Source organism: Trachypithecus francoisi, unplaced genomic scaffold, assembly GCF_009764315.1.
Source record: "Trachypithecus francoisi isolate TF-2019V2 unplaced genomic scaffold, Tfra_2.0 Lachesis_group16, whole genome shotgun sequence".
Taxonomy (NCBI): Eukaryota; Metazoa; Chordata; class Mammalia; order Primates; family Cercopithecidae; genus Trachypithecus; species Trachypithecus francoisi.
In genome coordinates this window covers 86,028,460-86,054,328 of record NW_022681461.1, presented here as the reverse complement: position 1 = coordinate 86,054,328, position 25,869 = coordinate 86,028,460, and the positions used below count along the sequence as shown (strand labels likewise).

The following is a 25,869-nucleotide window of genomic DNA, read 5'->3' as shown; positions in this document are numbered from 1 at the left end:
TCCTGAGTAACTGGGATGAAGGCATGCACCACCACGCCCAACTGGTTTTCTTGTATTTTTAGTAGAGACGGGGTTTCTCCATGTTGATCAGGGTTTCTCCATGTTGGTCTCGAACTCCCGACCTCAGGGGATCTGCCTGCCACAGCCTCCCAAAATGCTGGGATTACAGGCGTGAGCCACCGTGCCCGGCCCATCCCTTTCTTTCTTACATGAAAAGTAGCATAGTTTAGATAGCTCTTTGGCACTTAAGAATATTTTATTTTACATTATTGAGACATAGTCTCACTCTGTTGCTCAGGCTGGAGTGCAGTGGCACAAACAGCTCACTGCACCCTCAACCTCCCAGGCTCAAGCGACCTTTCACCTCAGCCTTCTGAGTAGCTGGGACTACAGGCATGCACTACCATGTCTGGATAATTGTTTTTTTTATTTTTACAAGTGGGGTCTCACTATGTTACCAGGCTTATCTCAGACTTGGCTCAAGCAATCCTCTTGCCTCAGCCTCCCAAGGTGCTGGGCCACTGCACCCAGCCAGAACAGTTATTTTAAAGTCTGTTTCTAAAAACACATTATCTGGATAATCTATGTGCCTGTTTTAGTAAGTTTTTTTTTTTTTTTTCTTTGAGACAGAGGCTCGCTGTCACCCAGGCTGGAGTGCAGTGGCGTGATCTCAGCTTACTGCAACCTATGCCTCCTGGGTTCAAGCGATTCTCCTGCCTCAGCCTCCCAAGTAGCTGGGACTACAGGCACACACCACCATGCCCAGCTAATGTTTGTATTTTTAGTAGAGACGAGGTTTCACCATGTTGGCCAGGCTGGTCTCAAACTCCTGACCTCATGATTCCCATCTCGGCCTCCCAAAGTGTTGGGATTACAGGCGTGAGCCACTGTGCCTGGCATATTTTTCATTTTAGATGTTAGTCATTTTCAGAGGACTCCTTTGTGCAGCCTGAGTTGAGAGCATGTCACGCTAAAGCAATATTGTGTTTGCTTCTGTGAGGCATCGTGGGATATCTCCATCCTGAGAACAGTTTTTATGTTACTGTCTCCTATGGATTGAGAATGAATGAATACTAAGGCCATGTGAGGAAGAAGACTTTGGTTTTAAATTCTTATGGGAGACTCCTTACCCCATCCAGAACCTGAGCTGAAACAAACTTCCTTGTCATCTCCAAGTGCTGGAGAGCAGATTTTAAAATCTGGATTATTTCCAAAAGGTGTATCCCTTCAAGAGTGCTGGCTTCAGGTAGAGTCTTGGTTCCCATTAACTTTCTTCCTGCAAGGCCTCATTTTCTGTTCTTATATAGATGTTAAAATACAGCCAGATATTTAATAAGACCATCTGTTGCCCACTCCACCACCATTACCTGCCTAGACAGTCACTGGATCAGCTCACACACTTAATTGCTTTGATTTTCAATTTTCTCTTTGTTTTTGGCCTCCAGAGTTCCTTTATTTTCTTAAAGGCATGACAGTGCTTTCCAAAGGATATCCATTATTTTTGTTAAGGTGAGAAGGGCTTCAGGTTATCTAACCTACCATATTGCTGGAAATAGAAGTCAAACAGTTTTTTCCTAGTCGTATTTGCTACTATTATGGTAATGATATAGGCTAAGTCTGAATATCTTATGTGAACATATTAGCAAAATTATCCTACTATGCAAGTTTTGGACAATATTTTTTCTTTGTTTCCCCAAGAAACAGCCAGAGAACATTCTAAAGGCCAATCTGCCTGTGTCCACTTCAGACCCAATGAAGGCAGTGATGGAAACAGGCATCCAGGAGTTCCCTCTGTTGAGAAGTCCAGAGGTGAGACAGCTGGTGATCAGCGGTGTGCAAAGGGGAAAGGCTTCGTGAAGCAGCCCTCCTGTATTAGGGTGGCTGGGCCTGATGAGAAAGGAGAGGACTCCAGGCGGGCAGCTGCAAGCCTTCCACCACACGATAGCCACTGGAAGCCCAGCAGGCGGCATGACACAGAACCCAAGGCCAAATGTGCCCCCCAGAAAAGGCACACTCAAGAGCTGAAAGGAGGAAGGTGCTCCCCGGCTGGTTCTAGCCGGCCTGGCAGTGCCCGGGGGGAGGCAGTCCATGCTGGGCAGAATCCTCCCCACCATCGTACACCAAGAAACAAAGTGACACAAACCAAGCTCGCAGGAGGGCTCTATTCAGATTTTCCACAGAGCACAGAGGAGTTGAGGTCAGAAGCCAGGAGGCTGGGGACATCCACCCTGTCCGAGGACTTTCAGGTATCTAAGGAGACTGATCCAGTACCTGGTCTCTCTGGGCAGAGTGTGAATATTGACCTTCTCCCTGTAGAGCTCCGACTGCAGATAATTCAGAGAGAACGAAGGAGGAAAGAGCTGTTTCGCAAAAAGAACAAGGCAGCGGCAGTGATCCAGCGTGCCTGGCGAAGGTAGGAAAATGGGGTGCTGCCACATCTGTGGTTCTTTGGTTGTTACTGATATTCTCAACATGACATCTGTGCTCTTTGATGTTTTCCCAATGAGTTCCATTTGGTGGCATGGTAAGGCCAATTTTATGGAGCCTACCCATGAAATTCACACAAGATCCTAGTAATTTACATTGTGTAAACCATTTGGAAGATGCTTTTGCCTAGAAAGATGGGAAAGTGCTCCCAGCACAGCATGGGGTAAAGGAGAAAGTCCTGGGTTTGTAACCATGAAATGTCAGATTCAGGTAAGCTCAAACAGGTTATGTGACTTTGGGCAAATCTCATGGCCCCCCGACCCTCTGCTCCTTTATCTGTAAAACAGGATTTAATAATTGTTGCACGTGTCCTATTAATACAACAGGTTACTGGAATGAGATAATGCACACTTCATTAATTCTAAATTACTACACATAGGAGATACTTTATTTTTATTCTTATGTCTTTACTACCCAGAAACTAATCATACCCGAAAAACCTAAACCAGGTTCTGGATATAATAGATTGAGTGACTAAACTGTATTATGTAAACCTCTCTGAGCATCTACCAAGCTCAAAATACATAGTAGGCACTGGGAGTGGGGATGAAGGCTGTCCTAAAAGCCTGCAACAGTGTCCCAATATAGTAGAGACAAATGCTGCTGGGGGGTGATCATGGGAGGACTTGAGCGGTCTTATTGCTACAAATGTTCATGTCTTATAATCTCTTTCATCCTGAAAGCCTCACTAGAGCCTAAATCTAAATTAGGCCTTACAGTGATGAGTGTCCAGAGAGGAGCTGGACCCATCACCAATAGGTGGGAGTTGGCCGGGCACAGTGGCTTAGACCTGTAACCCTAGCACTTTGGGAGGCCAAGGTGGGAGGATCACTTGAACCCAGTGTTATGAGACGAGACCACCCTGGGAAACATGGCCAAACCCCGTCTCTACAAAAAAATACAAAAATTACCCAGGCGTGGTGGCATACGCCTGTAGTCCTAGCTATTTGTGAGGCTGAGGCAGGAGGGTCACTTGACCCCAGGAGGTCGAGGCCACAGTGAGCCATCACCATGCCACAGAACTCTAGCCTGGGCGACAGAGTGAGAACCTGTCTCAAGAAAAGAGATAGGTGGAAGTTATTTTGCCACCATCACTGGGGAGAGGAAGACGGATGGGCAGACAAGGCAAGGAAATAATGCGGGCACAGGTGTGCCAGATATCAAGGTTCCTGTCAGGAGAAAAAGGAAGACGTTCTCTCCTTAACATTGGCAGGGAGAAAACAAGATGGATTCCCGGGAGGTCCAGGGAGAGGCTTCCGTTCACATCATACCAGAGACTGCCTAACCCAGAGCCAGGTGATCTGGTTTGTGCTTGCACAGGCTTTGCAATGTGTTCTCCCTCATGTCTGTTTCAGCTCTTGGCCATTAACAAAGTCCTCCCATGCCTGACCCCATGTGATCTCCCAACCACACCAGGAAGCCACCACGACAGGGAGCAGTATCCCCATTTTTCAGATTGAGAGGCAAAATTGACTTGTCCTTTTTGTCCAGATCCAGCACTTGAACCTCTGGCTGACTCGAATCCAAGGGCCTTTCCCTTACATTATTAGTGAAGTTAGTTTTTGCTGTGGTCAAGCTAATGGAGGTGGAGATGGGCCCCATGCACTTTGCCTGAAAATAGGATGGAGAAGACTGCCTGGTTGGTGTTATACACATCAGGGTAACCAGGAGAAGGGTGATATTACTATTACCAATTGTTAACATACTAGTAGTTTTTATTGGACACTTGTGCCAGACACTGTTCAAACTAGTTTTACCTGGATTAATTCATGTATTCATCACCGATAACCCTACAAGGTAGATATTGTTCTTACCTCCGTTCCACAGATGAGGAAACTGAAGCACAGAGAGGTTCATCAACTCACCAACATTACAGAGCAAGTGCCAGGGCTGGCTTTGAGCCAAGACAGTCGGCCTCTAAAGCCACAGGTGGAAATGGCCATTGCACCCCCTCGTTGGGGCAGTTATGCTGGTACATGCACTGGCTACCATCTAGATGAACTTGTTAAGTATTTTGGTTGAAATCTAGGATCTAAACAAGCCAGCAAGGTTTACCACGCCAGACCTCACAGCTGCTCCCTACCTGAAATGTCTCCTTCTTCAACTGTCTGTTTGACTTCTTTGAAGAGTCAGAAGCTGACAGGTCCTGTCAGTAAGTGACCAGAGTAGCAAATGAGCCTCCCAAGAACAGTGGGCTTATGGTCTAACATGCCCACCTGGATAGACAACTACACAGGCTCCCTCTGGATGTGCCATTGTGCAATTCTGATACCCAAAGGACTTCTGGGATTGTTGCACATTGCAGAAAGCTAAGTCTGGTGACAGTAAAAACATTTTTATTAGTTCTAGTATAACTACTTTTTCTATTGTAAATACAGGAGCCTGAAGTGCTGTCCTGAAAATGTGTCTGATAGCAAACCTAAGCAGTGAGGGCTGGGGCAGGGGTCAGGGCTGGACACGTAAGTGCTCAGTGCAGGCTGTGGTTATAGGGGACAGGTGCAGGATAGAGAAAAGGAGCTGGAAAACAGGCAGGGAAGGAGGGGGCAAAATGAACCTTGGGTCCTGAGAAAATGAAACTTGATCTTAAAATTGTCAATTTAATAACCAAGTAAGATGACATTTTAAAGAACTGAAACAGGATCCTGGACAAGCTGAACAGGAAAGGTGCTGCTGGGCCCACTGAGGGCTGACACCATTAACAGCTTCAGCCACTACCCAGGCTTCCCCACAAGTTCTGTGCCCACAAAAGCAGAAGGTATAGAAGACAGCATTTCAAACAGGAGAAACTGAATTATAGAGTGGTAGTGCCATACTTTTGTCTAGACTTGGCTTTTTGGAAATGTGGTAGGTATTCTAGTAGAGGGATGCCATGGTGTTACTCTCCAGGAAAGAAGGAAGAGTCATGTAGGCTGACTGAAATCAGCCTTTGGGGAAGGAGGGAGGGGCTGCACCACGTACTGCAAGGAGCTTTTAGCAGACTTAGGAAAAAGATTACTTCCCATTTGGTGCAGCCCAAATGGAATCTCTGTAAAATCAGACATGAAGCCCGTTGCTCTCTGCAGCTACCTATAGGCTCACTGGGAATAAAGACAGATACAGATAATAAACATTGCTGCAGCTTTCCTTTGGAGGCCTCAAAATAGTTGTGCTCAGTAAGTTTGGAAGTGCATGTAGGATAGAAAGCATCAAATAAACCCTAGATGTCAATATAGCCATCATCCCCCATCCCTCACCCACTCCAAACCCACCTCCAACAGACTTATCTTGGTAAGATGCAGCTCATACCTTTACCACTCTAAAGCCCCCTTTCCTCACCAAATACACAGTGCTTCCAACACATTGTGTTACTGACTTTCTGGTACAAATGCCCGTATCTCTGCTGATGCCAGTTCTGCTGCATAGAATGCCCTTCTCTGTCTGGTAAGCTCCTATTCATCTTTTAAAATCCAGCACAAACATTAGCCTTGTGAAACCTTACCAATCCATCAGTCAGTCCTGCATCTGTTTGCACAACCAGCTCCTTGCTCTTGCATGGTACTCTCATGCCACACGTCCCTCTTTACACAGCAGCCTGTCCCACTAGTCTGTGAGCTCCTTAAAGGCAAGGAATCATGATTGAATCCTAGTTCAGGAGGTGTCTGATGATGGAAAAAGAATTCCACATTCAACATGCTGCCGCCGAAATTAGGAATGGGAGCTTGAATGAACCTACCAGGAATTCAGCAAATACTACTACTATAGTTTCTAGGAACCTTAAGGAAATTTAGTTTTCTCAGTACTGTGATCTTAAAGCCTCTCCTCTCCTCTGACCCCACCAGCTACCAGCTCAGGAAGCACCTGTCCCACCTTCGACATATGAAGCAGCTTGGAGCTGGAGATGTGGATAGATGGAGGCAAGAGTGTACAGCATTACTCCTCCAGATTTGGAGGAAGGAACTGGAACTAAAACTCCCCCAAACTACTGCAGTAAGCAAGACCCCCAAGAGTCCATCCAAGGGCACCTCAGGCACAAAGTCCACTAAGCACTCAGTGCTTAAGCAAATCTATGGTAACTGTCCTTCTGCCTACTTTGTAGTTCACAACCACCCCCAGAGTGCCATATCAGAATCTGAAATGGGATTTAATTACATTGGGTAAACTTCCATTCAGATAAATTAGGTTGGTGCAAAATTAACTATGTAATTCAAAATGGTCAAAACTGCAATTAATTTTGCACCAACCTATTATTTTTCAAGCACCAAGAGAACAGCACCATTTCGTGCCTGCCTCCCAGTGATACTGGGTCAGAACTGTTTGGTTTTGTGAGGCGTTCTAGCATCTCAGCCCAGAGCGCCCTCAAGCTTTACTGTTTAAACCTCTCCAGACCCCTGCCTGAGTCTCCCCCTTGCATTACCCATTTGGAGCATTCAAGCCTTAGCTAGACCCTGACTTTTCCTATGCTAAGATGTTATAGGGTTGCCCACTATGAGAATGCTCAACACCCATGCACTACAGTAAATATTTGTTCAGCAGATTAACTTCTACAAATTGAAACATTTTCAGCTCTGCAAAAAGCCCATCCAAGTAGACCCAGTAGAGTTCAAGAAGCCTTGCTGGCTCAAGAGAAAAAAAGCAAAGGCAACTTTAGAAAGATCTCCTACAGCATGAACTTTAGCATTCATTTGGCAAAATCTCAGAACTTTGCCCTGGGCCTACATGGTTCCACACCATACCTAACTTATTTTGACACATGCCTGCAAGGTCAAGCCTTTACCACAAGAAGGAATTCAGAAGTTGGTCAGGCCAAAGGTATCCCTTGCCAAAGAAAAGTAACAGTTATTGGTTCATTTCAGGTTGTTCTCAAGAAGGGAAAATACATCATCCTACAAGATCTGTAAAAGCCTCTTCTGTGCTGCGTCTCAACTCAGGTAAGGCAGCCACTGCAAAGCAGATGGTGGGGGAGAACATGGGGAAGCGTTTTCCTTCATTTCATCCCCAAAGACAGAAAACATCAGAACAAAGATGGCCAGGGTTTTCCAATGGTCATTTGATTTCATGGGATTATTACTGTAGCCAACATCTGTCTCCCTAAGAGGCAAATTATTTTCACAACTAAAAGCTATTATTAACATTAACTCCAATAGAAACAATAAATGGTAGCTATTATTGATCACTTTTATACAGTTTTTCACATAAAGGAGAAAATAAATGAAAATACTGTCATTTGTAAAAAGAAATAACTTGGGAATCCTTTATAATCCTTATGATCCCATTTCCTTCTCCAAGATGGGAAGAACACCATGAAGAGGACACTGAGAGCATGTACAGCCCAGGCTCAGCTGTGCGTGATTTCCCTCATACTAGAGAAGCTCAGGGAACTTTCTTTTCAGCCGCAAGACAAGAGTTTTACTTAGCGCCCCCTCTTTCACGCCAGCATTAAATATGGGTGATAAGTTCATTGCTGTCAGCAGCTAATGCCAGGTCCAGTGTTTCTCATAGGTGGCTATGGCAACACGCTCCCCGCTGCCTCCCCGATCCACACAGTCATCCTGGAGGAACAGAGTGCAGCTGGGAAGGTGAACAATGACTGTCAGCATGAACTTTAACATTCATTTAGTTTTTGATGGGGGGCAAAAACCTGGAGGTGGGGGGCACAGTAATTACTGCCAAATCTTTAATAAGAGTTGGACAACTCAGGTAATACAGACAGACTGATCAGGGAGTGGTGGGTGGGGTAGTTAGAAACTTTGAAAGCCATCAAGGCCTACAGTCTGTTTAAAAACAACCAAAAAACACTCTTTCGTTATACCTGAGCAAATTGAAGAATCATTTCAAAAACAGAACTGTCAGATATCACTACCAGAGAAGTGGCATTTAGACAATCAAATACTAGCATAAATTAGATAACTGGATCATTTTTCAATGTCTCAAGAGAAAAACAAATCCAAGACTACCAGACATCTTTTAAAATGGTGTTTAGTAGCATATAAGTTTTTTTAGTTAAGGGACTCAGAAGGGACAGAGTAAATCAATTCAAATCAAAACTTAATGATTTCTTAGGACTTCATATGAACAAGCAACTTATTTGTCCTACACATATTTTTGACTGGTTTAAAATCAGACAAGGATAAAATGATCTTTTCCTAACCCCAAATTTGGGAGAACACATGGTTTTGTTAGGTTCAAGCCCACCCACATTAAGCATTAACCAGTTAATATTATTGCTCTCACCCTCCAACTTGGAGAGAGACCCCCAAGAGGTTTTAATAGTGCCTTTACCACTTAGGAAGAAACAGAAAGGTGGATATAGCAAAATGCCAGCCTCCTTGGGGCAGCAAAACAATCCCTGCTCACTTCAGTCTTCTACACCCAGCCTTGGAAACCACCCACCAAGAATCTCAGCAGAGCCTTTTATTGATACACACACACACACCTGGGCCTATCTCTTTAACAATAAAAGAAAACAACGCCCTTTAAAATTCCATTCCAGTGAATGGAATAACTGTGATTATTAGTATTGGTACCCCCTGTATAAATCCAGTTTATTCTTGCTCACCTGCAGAGTGGTACACAGATGACAACTCCATTCAAGATACAGTGAAGACAGCCAAAAACAATAGTTCACATTAAAATAATTTTGTGGAAGTTATAAAACCAAGAGAGAAAAATTGAGACATATGTTTGCTACTTTTTAAAACTACTGAACTTTTAATGTATTTGCTTATATGCTCCATAACAAGTTAGAAGCAAAATATAGCAATATCTTCAGCAAGGTCTCCCAACCATATGGGGCCTCAGTATCATTTGTCAAAGTATATCACTAACGTTTTCTGACTGTGGCATCCTATACATTTGTTAATTCAAAGTCATAAAAAGGCCTCAAAAATCCATTTTAAGTTTGATATTCCCATCAGCTTATCATTCATGAGGATCTGAATATTTCCTAACCTATTTCCTAGAACAGACTATTCAAAGTATAATAGGAGAGTTAAAAGAGGTTACGTGTTTATGTAATGTGTTATGTGAGAGACACAGAGAGAGAATATATTTGTTATTTCAGGCAGACTGAAGATCGAGGTTCCACTACCAGCTCCCCCAAGTGCCTGCTCTCTCTTAGTCAAGACTCCCTTGAAGAGATGTCCCATATCTTGAGACTGCAGAAAATATAAAGCTATTATTATTAATTCATCCTGTCTCTACAGTAAACTGGCCCATCATCCCAGGGATAGCCTAAACCTAAATCCTTCTTCCTCAACATCAATGAACTGTTCCCTTCAGCCTTAAAATTAATAACCTGAGTATCTATCTGGTATTTGTTTTTAACAGTGAGCAACCTACAGTGCATACATCTCCTTGATAACAGTGGAAGATCAAAGAACTTTTCTTATAACCTGCAATCAGCTACTCAGCCAAAAAACAAAACAAAACCTTGACTGCCTATGGAGGAAGACTGGGTTCGGGGGAGCTGGCATAGCTAGTGCAGAGTTTAAATTTTCTGCTGATAATCTTTTACACCTTGGGAAAACTTTAATATCTGTACCTGAAGGCTTATTCACCTAAAAATGTGTTAACTCAAAGAAAACGTCAGAATGTTTCCTTTCTGCTCTTACACAGCATTGTTTTGTCAATCAACGTAGCCTGCACTGAAAGGACCTGCATAGACTATGTCTGTGCAAAGTGCCCGGGTGTCTGCTTTCACCGCAGTCTGTATGGTTGGAAATGAGAATTCATAATTAACAGTAAAATCTAAGGAAAACTAAGGCTGCTGGGTTGGGATTTCTGCCAGCTAGCTGGTACTGGCTTCCTGACTCAAGAGATGAACCTAAATGAGATAGGAAGCCTGTCCCATAGCAGCCTTCCTCTCACTACTTTCCTGGAATCTAATGCAACAAACTTATCACACACACCACATTCACATCCCACTGTGACTTCAAAATTAATCAGCTTTAAATTTTAGATCAGAATCATGACCCACTGTTTGCATTTAGAAATTGTACAAAAGACCATAGATACATTCTGGTGATTCCTTACATTTTACAGTTCCTACGTTAGCCTCTCAAGGCCACAAGTTGCTGCCACGTCTTCTCTGAATGGCTCTCTCAGTGCTGAATACCAACAGCCGTATTACAGTATCAAGGATTCTGTCAGGTAGGGTTTACAGACCAGACTGTTCATGCAGCAAGGTGCCAACTCAGGCTTCAATGTTCTACTTGCAGAAGTGAGCAGTCTTCTTAAAATGCCATTCCTGTTGGCAGGGAAGAATGAAACGGCACACATCCTAGCATTCTAAGAACACCTGGTTTAAATAAAATCCAGTGATCATGGACTCTTTCACATTGTTTAAGGGGAAAGCTGCTGTACGAATATAGACAGTAGGCATAAACAGTGATATATTTTACTCACAAGTATTTTGGGGGTTGCTTTCATTTTCTTCACATCAGTGCCACTTCTGTGCTAAAGTTAAGAGACAGGCAATGAAGTGTTCGCTTAAGTTAACTACCTTGGTTTTTAGTTTGCTAATTACTATAAGTCATCGTTTTTGTGATCACGAAAACACAAAGAATGAGGTCTGCCTGGATGGGATTACAAAGATTTAGCCAATTTCTTGGTACATAACAGAAGGTACCATAGGATCACTCTCTATTTTGTAAATATTTATCTCCTATGAAATGCACAATGCACAACGCACAACGCCCGTGACCATGTATCATGTGCTAGTCCAGGAAGCCAGCCTACACATCAATAGGAACTCCCAAATATTATTTTCCTACGTCACTGCAAAGAAGGTTCGTAAACTTCTTTAAAAGTTCAGCTTTAATGACAAAAGATCTATTACATCAGTCTTCCTTCAAAATAAGATAGACGTGAATAAACAACTTCAAACAGGAGGTACCACGGCCTCTTCAATACACTGTAGCCAGTGCGCTGGGCCCTTGGGGATGCCCAGTGATATACACGTTGAAGCAGTAATGTAAGTCTGTGAGCCACTGGTCCTGAACACTTCCACTCTTCAATGTCTAGAGAGAAAAACAAGAGTAATTTGAGAATTGTACCCAAATCTCTATGCTACCTGACAGTATTTTTCACACCCAAACACAATTTCCCAGAGCTGTGGCAACTGTATCCCCGTCTATAAATTACCATAGGAAGTCTTCCAGGAAACAGGGAACTATTAATCGGGCATTACCACAGGCAGTGGAAATTCCTAGTTATATTCTCAAATGCCAACGGTTTCTTGTTGTGTTCCCTCCTGCACATGCTAGAGACTAATGAAATTTCACCACCAACCATCCCTTCACCCTTGCCTCCCCCTCTTGCCATTCTAGTGTCTCATGATCTTTACTCCAATGCCAACTGAGAATAACTCTACAGGGCCAACCAACAATTTCTGTCAATCTCTTCTTTACAGAAATGGGCTGATTCTCCAGTCTGGGAATAATCCAAGCTCTTGATTTTCTTCCCTTCACTATTTCTGAATTATTCCACCACCACTTCCATTACCCCTACAAAGGCTACTGAGAAAATTCTAATGAGGACCTGTGTTATATGCATGTAAAAGCACTATTACTTCAAAGTATTACTACAAATCTCAAGGGACAACCTGCAAATCAAACTATACAAAACACCTTTTTAACCCCCCACAAACTAAAATCACCAAAGGAATCCTAAACAACAGAGCTGTCCCCGCCAAACAGACACAGCTGAAGGCAGACAGCCAACCATTAGACAAAGCTGAAGTCTGCAACTACTTCTGATTTTCTTACTCTCCAGTGAACTAAGTGACTAGAAATTGGCCTGAAGTTTATTCCTGCTAATTTCCTTAATGACAACATTTACTGAGCACTTTATAAATGTCAGGTATACTAAAAAATTTACTTTGGTTATCTCCTTTAATGATCACCAAAACACAATAAAGCTGGCATTATTCCCATTTTTATAGATAGGAAAACAAGCTTGGATAGGTAAGAAAGAAAGAAAAAACTTGCCCAGCTGTCACAGTTCATTAATAGAGTCTGTATTACAGTTTAGGTAGGAATGACTCTGATGCCCTTACCTTTTCAAACTAAACTAAGCTTTGTCACCTTCATTTAGTTTGATTATTTTAAGACTTTTATTACCAGTTCTGGAATAACAGACACACACCCCCGTTAAGTCACAGTCAGGTGCTGGACAGCACAGGAGACCCTGAGAAATTACCACACTGGGGTTAATTCCTGGACTCATTGTATGGGATCTCTTTCTCCCTCAAAACACACTTCCCTCCCATGCCCCTGTCATAAATTCATTCTTATGCTAATATTACAAAACCTCCGGTACCATGTTCTTACCGTGATATTCTTGATGATCTGCTGCACCAAGATCGCATTGGTCAACATATGAGTCCTGAGGGGTGCATGCTGAAGCAGCAGTCGAAGCAGCTGGCCCACAACAGGCAGCTCCTCAGGCCCAACTCTGTTCACCCGCAGGCTCTGCAGCATCAACCTGAGGACTCGAGGCAAGAGAGCCAGGATGGAGACACAGACCCCCCACAGCTTGTCCCTAAAATAACAGAGACAGAAATGAGTCAGTGAGCAAATGCACACAGGAAAAGCCCCCACTTTCCATATTCCCCCAAATTGAAATGTCCTTTTAAGAAACATGTTTTCCAATAACATTTAACCTGAGAGCCAAATCAAGAATGCAATCTCAATTACAATAGCCCCCCCCAACACACACAAGAAATACCTAGGAATACATCTAACCAAGGAGGTGAAAGATCTCTACAAGAAAGACTACAGAACACTGCTGAGAGAAATCACAGATGACACAGATAAATGGAAAAACATTCCATGCTCATGAATTGAAATAAACAGTATTGTTAAAATGGCCACACTGCTCAAAGCAATCTACAGATTCAACTGTATTCCTATCAAACTACCAACATCATTCTTCACACAATTAGAAAAAAAATTCTAAAATTCATATGGAACCAAAACAAGAGTCAGAATGGCCAAAGCGATCCTAAGCAAAAACAACCTGACTTCACACTATACTACAAGGCTACAGTAACCAAAACGGCATGGTAATGGTAGAAAACAACAGACACATAGACCAGTGGAACAGAAAAGAGAACCCAGAAATAAAGCCACATACCTACAACTATCTCATCTTCAACTCAGGTGACAAAAACAAGCAAAAGGGCAAGGATTCTCCATTCAGTAAATGGTGCTGGGACAACTGGCTATCCTTTTGTAGAAGAATAAAAATGGATCCCTATCTTTCATCATATACAAAAAATTAACTCGGCCAGGCATGGTGGCTCACACCTGTAATCCCAGCACTTTGGGAGGCTGAGGCAGGTGGATCACAAGGTCAAGAGATAGAGACCATCCTGGCCAACATGGAGAAATCCTGTCTCTACTACAGATACAAAATTAGCTGGGCATGGTGGCATGCGTCTATAGTCCCAGCTACTTGGGAGGCTGAGGCAGGAGAATTCTTGAACCCGGGAGGCGGAGGTTGCAGTGAGCCAAGATCACACCACTGCACTTCAGCCTAGCAAAAGAGCAAGACTCTGTCTCAAAAAAAAAAATTAACTCAAGATAGATTAAGAATTCATTACCAAGTCCTCAAAAGCAATTGCAAAAAAAAAAGACAGGTGGGACCTAATTAAACTCAAGAACAAGAGAAAACTATCCGCATTTCAGTAAACATGGTGTTTTTCACTAACATTTAGGCTAAGAGCCAAATCAAGAACAATGAACATCATTCTCTTGATATCTTTATAGAGCAAAATGTTTATGGTAGAGACAGGTGACCCTGCAGCTAGCCTAACCACATTCTACAAGTATTAATTAGATGGTGCAATATTCATATGGACCTAGAGTCCGCTGACTATAAAAGGCTCTGACCTTGTTGCAGCTTCTTTACCAGGAGCATGTATAATCCTCCTAGTTCCCAAATCTTTCTAAGAGAACCTCACTACCTCCAGGTCTAGAGGGAGCAGCCCTTTCACCATATAACCAATTTCCCTGACTCCACATATGGTAATTCCATCTATGGTGAATAGTGAATCCATTCTAGGCCAAATAGATACTCTTATGCAGAGCCCAGCTGGGACAGTCATGTGCAAGGAGAAAAGAGAAAGCCGGACTGCAGACGTAGCTAACACAAAGGCACAGAGATAGAGACTACACAAACTAGAAGAAAAATAGAGTAAGCTGCTTTGTCCGTTGCTAAATTTCCAATTCCTAGCCCTTGAGTTTTACAAGTTACTCCTGTAATAATCAAATATTTTCATTTTCTACTTTTCTAATTTGAGTGGATTTCAAATAACCACAGATCTTTTAAAAAAAAGACAGCCAAGCTCAAGGCCAGATGGGTGAAACCTCTAGGTGACAGAAACTATAACAAAATTCATATAAAGATACCCAGTCATACAAAACTGTATGTGGGATTTTAGGGCTAGGATTTTCAACAGTCAACAGTACTGGAAGCTGAGGCTTCAGAACCCAGGTATGGAAGGCAGGGAGTTTGAACTATGCTCCTTGCATAGAATGGGAAGCCAGGAAAATGCAAATGTCAAACTATCCTACAGGGAAGTCTACAAACCTCCACAGAACTCCCACAAAAGACACCTCAGGGAAAAGGTATGCAGCCCAAAATATACAAGTCTGTTCAACTTGCTCCCTAAAATAAGGGAGAATGCCCACACCGGAGGAAAAAGGTGTTAATGGAACTAACAAGAACTTTGAAGAAACACCAGTAAACCAAGAACAAGCAAGAATGACAAAATACCAAATGAAAATCCAAAACAGAAACAAATCCAAAAGAAAACAAAACAATAATTGATGCAATAAAATCTCAGTAGGAGGATTAAGTAAAAGAATTAGCAAATTAAAAGATTTTTAAGAGATAAAGAAGACAATGAAAAGCTCCCTATGTTTAAAAGGAGTTTTTACAAGAAAATAGAAACAATGGGGGAAGATGGTTAGAAATTAATAACAACTTTCCAGACTTGAAGAAAAAAACTGAATCTTTGTATTATGGAAGCACACTATGTCTCTGGCAGGATAAATAACAAACCTACACTAGGACACATCCTGATCTGCAACACACTGAAGATGAAGAGAAAACAGTAAAAATATAGATTACTACCTATAAGATTACTGCCTACAAACTAAGAGGGCTCAGACTAATAGCAGATTTTTCATTAGTAACACTGAGGCAAGGAGACAATAGAACAGTATCTTCAAGGCACAGTAGACACAGTACTAAACAACTCAACTTGGTCAAACCTAACTTTCTGGCCAGCATTTATGAAATCAAAGGCTCCCCAGTAATTTGACCAGCACTCTCATCATTTTGTAATCTTATAAACACCTTCTCCAGTGAGGAAGAAATAGCCCAAATGGGAATTTTAGTACCTAAGACTTTGGCTGCCAACTGTGCCTAATATCCTAGTAATGTCAACCTTTCCGGTACCCAGTATAGAACACCTCTAAAACTGGGCATTTTAAACAGGCAAACAAGTATTACACACACTTAATTTTGTTCATTCCAGCCACATGAAGTCAAAGGAGGTTTCTCTGTAAGAGACTATAATAGATCTTTGAAACTTTGCATGAAGTTGTTTTAGGGGCTGTACTTCAAGTGACAGGAAATAACAAATAGCAATACACACATTTCATTAAGTGGGGATCTTATAAAATCTCTAGAACCCTGAGAAGTTCCTTGCTACTTATAAAGCCTTTTCTTGACCTGTCAGACCTAAAGTTTGATGATGTATAAGAAAACTATCATCAAATTTATGTTATGCATAAATTTTATAGTATATTTAAAGTGAAATACACCATTTTTTCTATACACATACTCTTACTGGAAAAAATTTGAATGCTGACAATAAAATGGCTAAGTTATAGTACGTGCATGTAACAGAATACTACACAGGAGACTGAGCAAACTGGCCACAGGCCAAATCCAGCCCACGACAAGTATTTGTAAATAGTTCTACTGGTACACAATCATACTCATTTATTTACATATTATCGATTGATGCTTTCACACTACCATGGCAGTGTTGAGTAGCCGTGACAGAGACCTTAATGGTCTGCAAAACCTAAAATATTTACTAACTGACCCTTTATAGAAAGAAGTTTGCTGAACCCTGGTATGGAGAAATAAAAATGAATGAAATACAGCTAAATGAATCAACTTCAACCAATCTCAAAAGCAATGCTGAGAGAATCAAATCACAAAATATACAGGCAGTGTAATTCCCATTACAAAAAATCCACAAATAATGCAAAACAAATATGATACTGTTCAAAAATGCACATAAAACCATTTTTTTTATAAAGGTAATGAAGTTGATCAACACCAAAGTGATCTGGGGCAGAGGGGTACATAAAAGACATTTAACTGTGCAGGGTACATTAACAGTATATGTGCTGATGATATTTTATATCTGAACCTGGGGTTGGTTAAATGGAGGCTCAGTTTTTAATTACCTTTTAAACTACATACATGTTTTTAATACATTCAGTATATGTATTTTCATGTCATGCGGAAGTTCAAAAAAGGCCAAAAAGGCACATATCAAAACATTAACAGCAGGTGACAGAATATTTGCCAACCTGTTAGCAGGTTTTAAAACCTTCTACAATGAACTTTTAATGGGCACACCAATAAGAATACAAGCATAAAATACTTTTTAAAATTAAAGTAAAATCTTCCCAACTATGCTAAAAGCTCTAGCCTGAATATTATATACGAGCAAAAGTACTAACTAAAAACACTAGCATCTTAGAAACATTTCCTTAAATCCAAGATTTTAAAATTCCCACTCTGGCTAGCTCTAATGAAGCTCAAAACAAAATACAAAGGTTTGTACTAATAGCCCATCCTCCTAAGGGTAGAATTGTTTTTCTTGCTAGACTTACAGCAATGTTAATAAAAGAAACCTCACAAAAAATTTTATACTGCCATCTAACTTTTCCAATTTGTAACTTAAAGGGGAAAAAAACAAAAAACTAAAAATTTTCACTACAACACAAAGGGGATTCATGAAGGAACAAAGAAAAAGCTAGCCAGGCTGACACAAACTCTCTGAAAGAGAATTTAAGGTATTTGTATAACCTAATTATCTTTAACTGTCTCTATTATTATTTGGTTGGGGGAGGGGGAACAGTAGGAAAATTAAGGTTGAAAAATAAAAAATAATTACCTTTTTCTTAGATGTTCTGCTTCCCCTTTCTCTATAGTGAGCAGAAAATAAAGAAGACTGTAGCAACAAGAAGCCAGAAATGGCAGTAGAGTCTCACTAACTACACAAGTATGATCCAGGAGCTTACAGATAACACCAAAAACACAGCCAGCCGTGCTGTCAGGAATTACAGTCAACCCAACCTAAGCAGAGAAAAACGAGATTAATTACCTCTTCAAAACAGCCCCCCTCCTGCAAATAAAACCAAAACCTGTTAATTCACGATTAACTGTACATCATTTCTACTGAAAACTAATATATACCTAACACATGCCACCTGCCACACCTTAAGGTCCTGTTTTTCTTTGAGAATTTAATCTCTAAATTAAATGACTTTGAAAACATGCAAACGCAAGAAGTGCTATTAACCCAATCCACTTTCTCCCCTTCATGACAAAGTCTTCTGAATTTTCTATAAAATGTCTACTGCTGGTTAGAAATAACTATTTAAAGGGATTATTTCATGCACTCCAAATCTGAGTACCAACAATCACACTTAAAAATTTTTTAATTATTCAGGCTGGAAAACTTGCATGTGGCACCACTCCTATGCCAGGTAATTAAATGTATAAATAGCTCATTTTAAAATTAGCCTTCCTCTGCACTTTGATTTAGTCATTCAGACATGAATAAACATACCTCTACTGGAGTCAGTAAAAGATATTACTATAGTTAACATTTGACTGCTTCACTGCCAAGAAACCCAGGAAAGGTCATTAGGGTTTGTTAATTCATCTAGAATGTACTGTATGCACTGTCATTAAGGTACAGTCTAACTTGTTACTGTATATATACATGGTTTCAATCTCCTGGAGACTACTGTTGGGTAATGATTTTAGAAAGTCTGCAAACTCTGATGTCTTAACCTCCTCCACAGGCTGTGTGAAAATAGTGGCCAAAACTGATTGGCATATCGATCTTTTACTAGAATAATGAATGTAGTCAAAGGAGAGTCTAATTCTCCGGAGTGGAGGTAGAGAAAAAAAAAAGTGGGCATTGTTGATGACACAGGGATAAGGACTGGAAGTCTGACAGCAGGGAGAAGGTACCAGGAATTCAAAGCAGTACTCTCTTCCAACTCAAGGGAAATAACATTTTAAAAGAGAAAAAGGAGTCTGGATGTGCCTGTATTTTATCCAAACAAGTGTGTTTCTCAAAGATATAATTTGGAGCCCTGCTTTGTACTATTATACATTACAATAAAAAGCCAAAGATAAAGAGTGTAAACACTGGAGGAAGTTAAAAGCAACTACAGAGGTATATCTAATGTGAATTTAATACCAATGGAAATGAGACATCCAATATCAAGTAACAGGCCAGTCTCAGGGTTGAGTCTACAGCTTCCAGGGACCACACCTTGTGCCAGGTTAGATAATGTGCCTACTTTGGACCCCAAACCTTCTAGGTGGAACCCAGACTCCAGTCTAGATGCTGAATTCTCAATACACGGAGGGCAAGTACATGCGAATTACAGAAGTTGGAAAGGATTTGAAGTTTAATTTTCAGGTCCCTTACTTCACTGATTTAGAAAAGTGAGGTCCTAAGAAGAGACTTTTCCCAAGGTCACTCAGAATTAAATTAATAACAGCCAGGAAAAACACCAAGATTCCTCCGTTCTTGCCAATGCATCATGCTGCAAGAGGCTATGGTATCATTAAGCTTAGAATTCCAGACACACTATTTCTGGGGCTATGGTAAACTCTATTCTAACCAATGCATCTTGTGTTCGTTCTTAAGAGAAAAAGTTGAAGGATACTTACCAAATGCTTACTGATGGCACTTTGCAGGATGTCAAAGTTCTGACTTCGGGCAGGAATAACCAATAAACTGTGAAAAACTGCCTGTCAGAAAAGGAGAAAACCAGTAACCAAATCAGAACATTTTAGGTCAGAAACAAGTTCAACAGATTTTTTTTTTTTTTCCTCTGAGACAGAGTTTCACTCTGTCACCCAGGTTGGAATGCAGTGATGCAATCTCAGCTCACTGCAACCCCCATGACCTGGCTCAAGCAATCCTCTGGCCTCAGCCTCCTGAGTAGCTGGGACTACAGGTGCACACCACCACGCCCGGCTAATTTTTGTATTCTTAGTAGAGATGGGGTTTCACCATTTTGCCCAGGCTCGCCTTAAACTCCTGGATTCAAGCAACCCACCTACCTCAAGACTCCCAAAGTGCTAGGATTACAGGTGTGAGCCACTGTGCCCAGCAACAGATTCTTTTAATACTTACTTGCTCTACATATTTATAGGAAACACGTAACAAATTACTCTGAAGATGCAAATGTCAAAGATCAAACAAATAGACCTTAATATTTGGCCTAATTTTCCAAATAGTTCATCTACTAATCATTTATTGAATACTGAGCTAGCCCCTATGAGGTGCCATGCACAGGAATAAAAGAATGAGAAACCTTCTCTTCTTTCTCATACCCCTCAAGTGGCTTACAGTCTACCAACATGGAGACTGTACAGTAAGTCTTCACTTAACAACTTTAGCAGGTTCTTGTAAGCTATGACTTTAAGCAAAACAATGTATAATGCAATCATTTTTCCCCCCAATTAACATTATTAAAAAAAAGTTTTTCAGCCAGCCTGGTGGCTCATGACTGTAATTCTAGCACTTTGGGAGGCCAAGGTAGGAGGACTGCTCGAGCCCAGGAGTTTGAAACCAGCCTGGGCAACATAGTGGTACCTCATCTAGAAGAAAAAAAGAAAAGTTGGGCCAGATGTGGTAGCACGTGCTTGTGGTACCACTTACTCGGGAGGTTGAGAAAGGAGGATCGCCTGAGCCCAAGAGGTTGAGGCTGCAGTAAGCCATGATGGTGCCACTGCACTGTGGCCTGGATGACAGAGTAAGACACTGTCTCCAAAATAATATGTTAGTCAAGGACCTGCTGTATATGTCATTTCCGTTTCCTAAAGAACCTACTGAGGATATTAAGTGAAGGCATACTGTATTTTTATTGAGTGCTACAACAGAAAGATCTGAGTGATATGAACAAAGGGCTAACAAAAGCTTTTTTTGCCCACCTGATAGAGAAATGTATCACAGAAAAATATTTATGACCCAGAAAATACAAATATCCTGTTCAATTTATTCATAACACTGCCTCCTATTCTCTAAAGGTAAAAAAGAAATCTGCACAAAAAGTAGAGTTAGAAGTAAAACCCCTAGTATTTTTAATTTCCTAAGTTCTCAGATAAACAAGAGGAGTCAAGAACAGTACTAAGTCCTTCACAGATACCAGTCACAACACAAACTCTCAGAATCTGATACAGTATACTATCAAAAATGAAATATGTAAAAACATCACATAAAAAAACAAGAATGGTGGAAGGAAGAGTATCACTCTAGGAAGAGATCAGTCAATTAAGTTCAAGAGAGCTGTCAACTAGTCCTGAAAAATCAAGACTTTTTGTACTTTGTTATTTACAGATTTGACAGTGGGGGCAGGGATCAACAGATCTATATATTATTTCTCTGTAAAGTATCTTATAGATATTACCCAGATAATTTACTTGGTAACTTTTTCTTTTATACCTATAAGTAACAATCAGAAAAAACTCATTTCCAAGGCCATCTTCCTACTTCAAAACAAACATGGTGAATATTTTTATTAATCAAAGGTAAACCACATTTGAAAAGTGCACATTCAATAATGACCACTTCATCACTTCCCCTCTGCCTCCCCTTGCTGCCCTAAACGATTCAGTTCTAAAGGCAACGGGTGGGGCCAAACTAGGTAAACTTTGGCACTGGATTTGGCGGGAGTGCTGAGATGGCCCAGAGTAGACAGCCTGCAAGAACCAGAGTCCAAATGGAGTGAGATGAGGGGGGTGGGAGCAAAGGAAGACTAATTACAGAGAAGCTGATCAAGTAAATATATTAAGTATAACTGGAGCCAGGTTTCTATCAGAGAAAGCAGGTACAAAAAAGAAACAGGATATAACTAGAATAAACTCTGTGGTGCTGAATGATTACTTTATGACCAGTAACAGGATACAGGAGAAGCAACACCCAACAGCAATAAGCACACCTAAATTCCACATGTTGCTTTCTAAATTCCATTCTCCACTGTTCTTTGCAGAAAACTAGTCTGCCATAACTACTCTAATATAATCTTCCCTTTCACTAATAGGAGACCACCTGAACTCTCCCCAAGTATCATACCAAGAAAGTTACATGTGCTACCATAACCATAAGAAGCTCAGCTTTCCCTGAGAACTTACAAGTCACCATACAGACCCTGAGAGATAAAAGCAAGCTGAAAACCTAAAATAAATGTAAGATTTCAAGACCTATAAGTAAACACAGTACCAGGCACTATGGGTAATAAAATGAGGATGTCATTGGCATGACCCTAGCATTGTGACCAGAGTCAAACAAAGCCATGAGAGAAATAAGTTAAATAACTATAAAAGATATAGTCCCTAGAGATAGGAAGAACAAGAGAATTCAAAATAAAATGAATATATCAAGTTAATAAATTAATTGATACACCACCAACAACAAAAAAAGAATTAGGTTGTAACTTGAACTGAGAGACTACCCTGTTGAGAACACTGTCAAAACTGGCTAACAAAAAATAAAATCAGCCAGGAGAGAATATTACTTCAGATTTTGCATGAAAAAATGAAACCAGTATTACTTAGGATGGCATAATTTTGCATTCTCACTGGACAAGCACCTTCGAATGTTAAGAAATAGCAGCCAGGCACAGTGGCTCATGCCTGTAATCCCAGCACTTTGGGAGGCCAAAGCAGGTGGATCACCTGAGGTCAGAAGTTCAAGACCAGCCTGGCCAACATGGTGAAACCCCGTCTCTACTAAATATAAAAAATTAGCTGGACATGGTGGCAGGCGCCCGTAATTCCAGCTAGTCGGGAGGCTAAGGCAGGAGAATCACTTGAACCTGGGAGGCAGAAGTTTCAGTGAGCCGAGATTGTGCCATTGCACGTCACCCTGGGCAACAAGAGTGAAACTTGGTCTCAAAAGAAAAGAAATTTAAGAAATAAAGAATAGGCTCAAGCACGGTGGGTCACACCTGTAATCCCAGCACTCTGGGAGGCCAAGGCAGGCAGATCACTTGAGGTCAGGAGTTCAAGACCAGCCTGGCCAACATGGTGAAACCTTGTCTCTACTAAAAATACAAAAATTAGCCAGGTGTGGGGGCGCATACCTATAATCCCAGCTACTCAAGAGGCTGAGGCAAGAGAATGGCTTGAACCCAGGAGGCGGAGGTTGGCAGTGAGCTGAGACTGCACCACTGCACTCTGGCTTGGGCGACAGACAGAGTGAAACGATGTTTCCGAAAAAAAAGAGAGACAAATAGGTATGTAATGTAGTCTTCTTTTCTCTGCTGTGTCCCTGTATAGTTTTGGTATCATGTGATACTGGTATCACAGAATGAATTAAGGAGAATTCCCTCTTCCCTCCTTGATTTTTGGAAACAATTTCACGAGAATGGGTATTAGTTCTTCTTTGTACATTTGGCAGAATTCAGCTGTGAATCCATCTGGTCCTGGGCTTTTCATTCTTTGGAGATCTTTTTTTTGAGATGGAGTCTCGCTCTGTCACCCAGGCTGGAGTGCAGTGGCACGATCTTGGCTCACTTCAACCTCTACCTCCTGGGTTCAAGCGATTCTCCTGCCTCAGCCTCTCAGGTAGCGGGGACTACAGACACATGCCACTACACCTGACTAACTTTTGTATATTTAGTAGAGACAGGGTTTCACCATAGGTGAGGCTGGTCTTGAACTCCTGACCTCGTGATCCTCCCGCCTCAGCCTCCCAAAGTGCTGGGATTACAGGCATGAGCCACTGCGCCCGGCTTGGAGATTTTTTTATTACCAATTTAACCATACTACTCATTATTGGTCTGTTCAGATTTTCTGTTTCATCCTGGTTCAACCTTGGGGAGTTGTATGTTTCCAGGAATTTATCCATTTCCTCTAGATTTTTCAGTTTGTAGGTGTATAGTTGTTTGTAATAGTCTCTGTGATATCAGTTGTTATGTCTCCTTTTCATTTCTGTTTTTGTCTATTTGGATCTTCACTATTCTTGCTTAGTCTAGCTACTGGCTATCAATCTTATCTCTTTGAAGAACCAACTTTGCATTTTGTTGACCCTTTGTATTGTTTTTTGATCTCTATTTCATTTAGTTCTGCTCTAACCTTTGTTATTTCAAGTCTTCTGCTAATTTTGGGCTTGGTTTGTTCTTACTTTTCTAGTTCCTTAAGGTACAGTGTTTAGGTTGTTGATTAGTAATCTTTCTACTTTTTTGATGTAGACATTTAATGCTATAAATTTCCCTCTCAGCACTGCTTTTCCTGTATCTCACGGGTTTTAGTATGATTTGTTTCCATTTTCAATTGTTTCTAAAATGTTCTGAATTTCCATTTTAATTTCTTCAGTGACTCAATAATTGCTCAGGAGCATGTCATCGTTCAGGAGTATGTTGTTTAATTTTGCAATATATCAATGCAAAGTGATGTATTTGCATCATTTGTAAAGTTCCTCTTGGTACGGATTTCTTATTTTATTCCACTGTGGTCTGAGAAGATACCTGGTATGATTTTGATTTTTTAAAACTTGTTGGGACTTGTTGTGACCTACCATATGGTCTATCTGGGAGATAGATAGTTCTATGTGATGATGATAAAAATGCATATTCTGCAGTTTGTTGAGTAGAATGTTTTATAGGCCGGGCGCGGTGGCTCAAGCCTGTAATCCCAGCACTTTGGGAGGCCGAGACGGGTGGATCACGAGGTCAGGAGATCGAGACCATCCTGGCTAACACGGTGAAACCCCGTCTCTACTAAAAAAAAAAATACAAAAAATTAGCCGGGCGAGATGGCGGGCGCCTGTAGTCCCAGCTACTCGGGAGGCTGAGGCGAGAGAATGGCGTAAACCCGGGAGGCGGAACTTGCAGTGAGCTGAGATCCGGCCACTGCACTCCAGCCTGGGCGACAGAGCGAGACTCCGTCTCAACAAAAAAAAAAAAAAAAAAAAAGAATGTTTTATAAATGTCTGTAAGATCCACTTGGTCTAAAGTTCAACTTAAGTCCAATGTTTCTTGGTATTTTCTTTCTCAATGATCTAATGCTGAGAGTGGGGTGTTACAGCACCCCACTATTATTGTATTGCCATGTATTTCTTCCGTTAGGTCTAGTAATACTTATGGAATCTGGATGCTCTGGTGTTGGGTGCATATATATTTAGAATTGTTGTATCCTCTTGCTGAATTGATCCCTTCATCATTACATAATGATTTTCTTTGTATTTTTTAAACCTGTTTTTGATTTGAAGTCTGTTTTACCTGTAAAAGTATAGCTACTCCTGCTCACTTTTGGTTTCTGTTTGTATGAGTATCTTTTACCACCTCTCTAATCCCAACTTTCAGCCAATAAAGTGCTATTTGGCTTTCAGAGTTTTTTTGCTTTTTCCTTTCAGCATTTTGATAATGCCATCCCATTCTCTTTTGACCTGTAAGGTTTCTGCTAAAAAGTCTGCTGTTAGTCTGATGGGATTTTCTTTATAAATGACTAGACATGATTCTCTTGCTGATTTTAGAATTCTCTCTTTCATTTTGACTTTAGACAGTCTGATTATGTCATGATGAAGTCTTTTCTGCAACGTACTCTCCTGAGGACTGCTGGGCCTTCTGAATCTGGATGTCTAAATCTCCTGCTAGGCTTGGAAAGTTTTCACCAATTACCTGGTTGGCTAGGTTTTCTAAACTTTAAATCTTTCATCCCCTTGGGAATACCAATAATTCATAAGCTTAGTCACTTTACATAAGTCCCAAATGTCCTGGAGGCTTTATTCATTCTTTTACTCCCTTATGAACACAGATACAAAATTCCTCCACAAGATACTTGCAAATCAAATCTAAAAGCACATCAAAGGTAATATACCATGATGCAGGGTTTCTATCTCGGGGTGCAAGAATGGTTCAATATACACAAATCAATAAATGTGATACTTCACATGAACCAAATTAAGGACAAAAACCATATGATCATTTCAAAATACACAAAAAATGCATTTGATAAAATTCAGCATCCCTTCATGATAAAAACCCTCTCAACAAACTAGGCATAGAAGAAACATACCTCAAAAGTAATAAAGGCCATCCATATATGACAAACCCACAGCCA

At 41.0% G+C, this 25,869-nt stretch overlaps 2 protein-coding genes across 12 annotated transcripts in view; one reads left to right on the top strand and one right to left on the bottom strand.

Moving 5' to 3' along the window:
• The window catches only part of INVS (inversin), a 236,276-nt gene extending 223,840 nt beyond the window's left edge, over positions 1-12,436 (top strand). For 4 of the 10 annotated variants that reach the window (XM_033237970.1, XM_033237976.1, XM_033237973.1 and 1 more), the window contains 4 exons: positions 1,699-2,413; positions 6,306-6,535; positions 7,320-7,394; positions 9,793-12,436. In XM_033237970.1, coding sequence (XP_033093861.1) covers positions 1,699-2,413; positions 6,306-6,535; positions 7,320-7,394; positions 9,793-9,899 — 1,127 coding nt within the window. In that variant the 3' untranslated portion in view covers positions 9,900-12,436. Of the gene's footprint in view, positions 1-1,698; positions 2,414-6,305; positions 6,536-7,319; positions 8,136-9,526 lie in introns of those variants that run through there. The other 6 variants (XM_033237968.1, XM_033237969.1, XM_033237974.1 and 3 more) reach the window with 5 other exon arrangements.
• Positions 11,263-25,869, bottom strand: part of TEX10 (testis expressed 10) — a 52,357-nt gene continuing 37,750 nt past the window's right edge. For both annotated transcript variants that reach the window (XM_033237977.1, XM_033237978.1), the window contains exons 12-15: positions 19,471-19,551; positions 17,672-17,853; positions 12,795-13,005; positions 11,263-11,483 (exon numbers count right to left, since the gene is read on the bottom strand). In XM_033237977.1, coding sequence (XP_033093868.1) covers positions 11,370-11,483; positions 12,795-13,005; positions 17,672-17,853; positions 19,471-19,551 — 588 coding nt within the window. In that variant the 3' untranslated portion in view covers positions 11,263-11,369. The remainder of the gene's footprint in view (positions 11,484-12,794; positions 13,006-17,671; positions 17,854-19,470; positions 19,552-25,869) is intronic.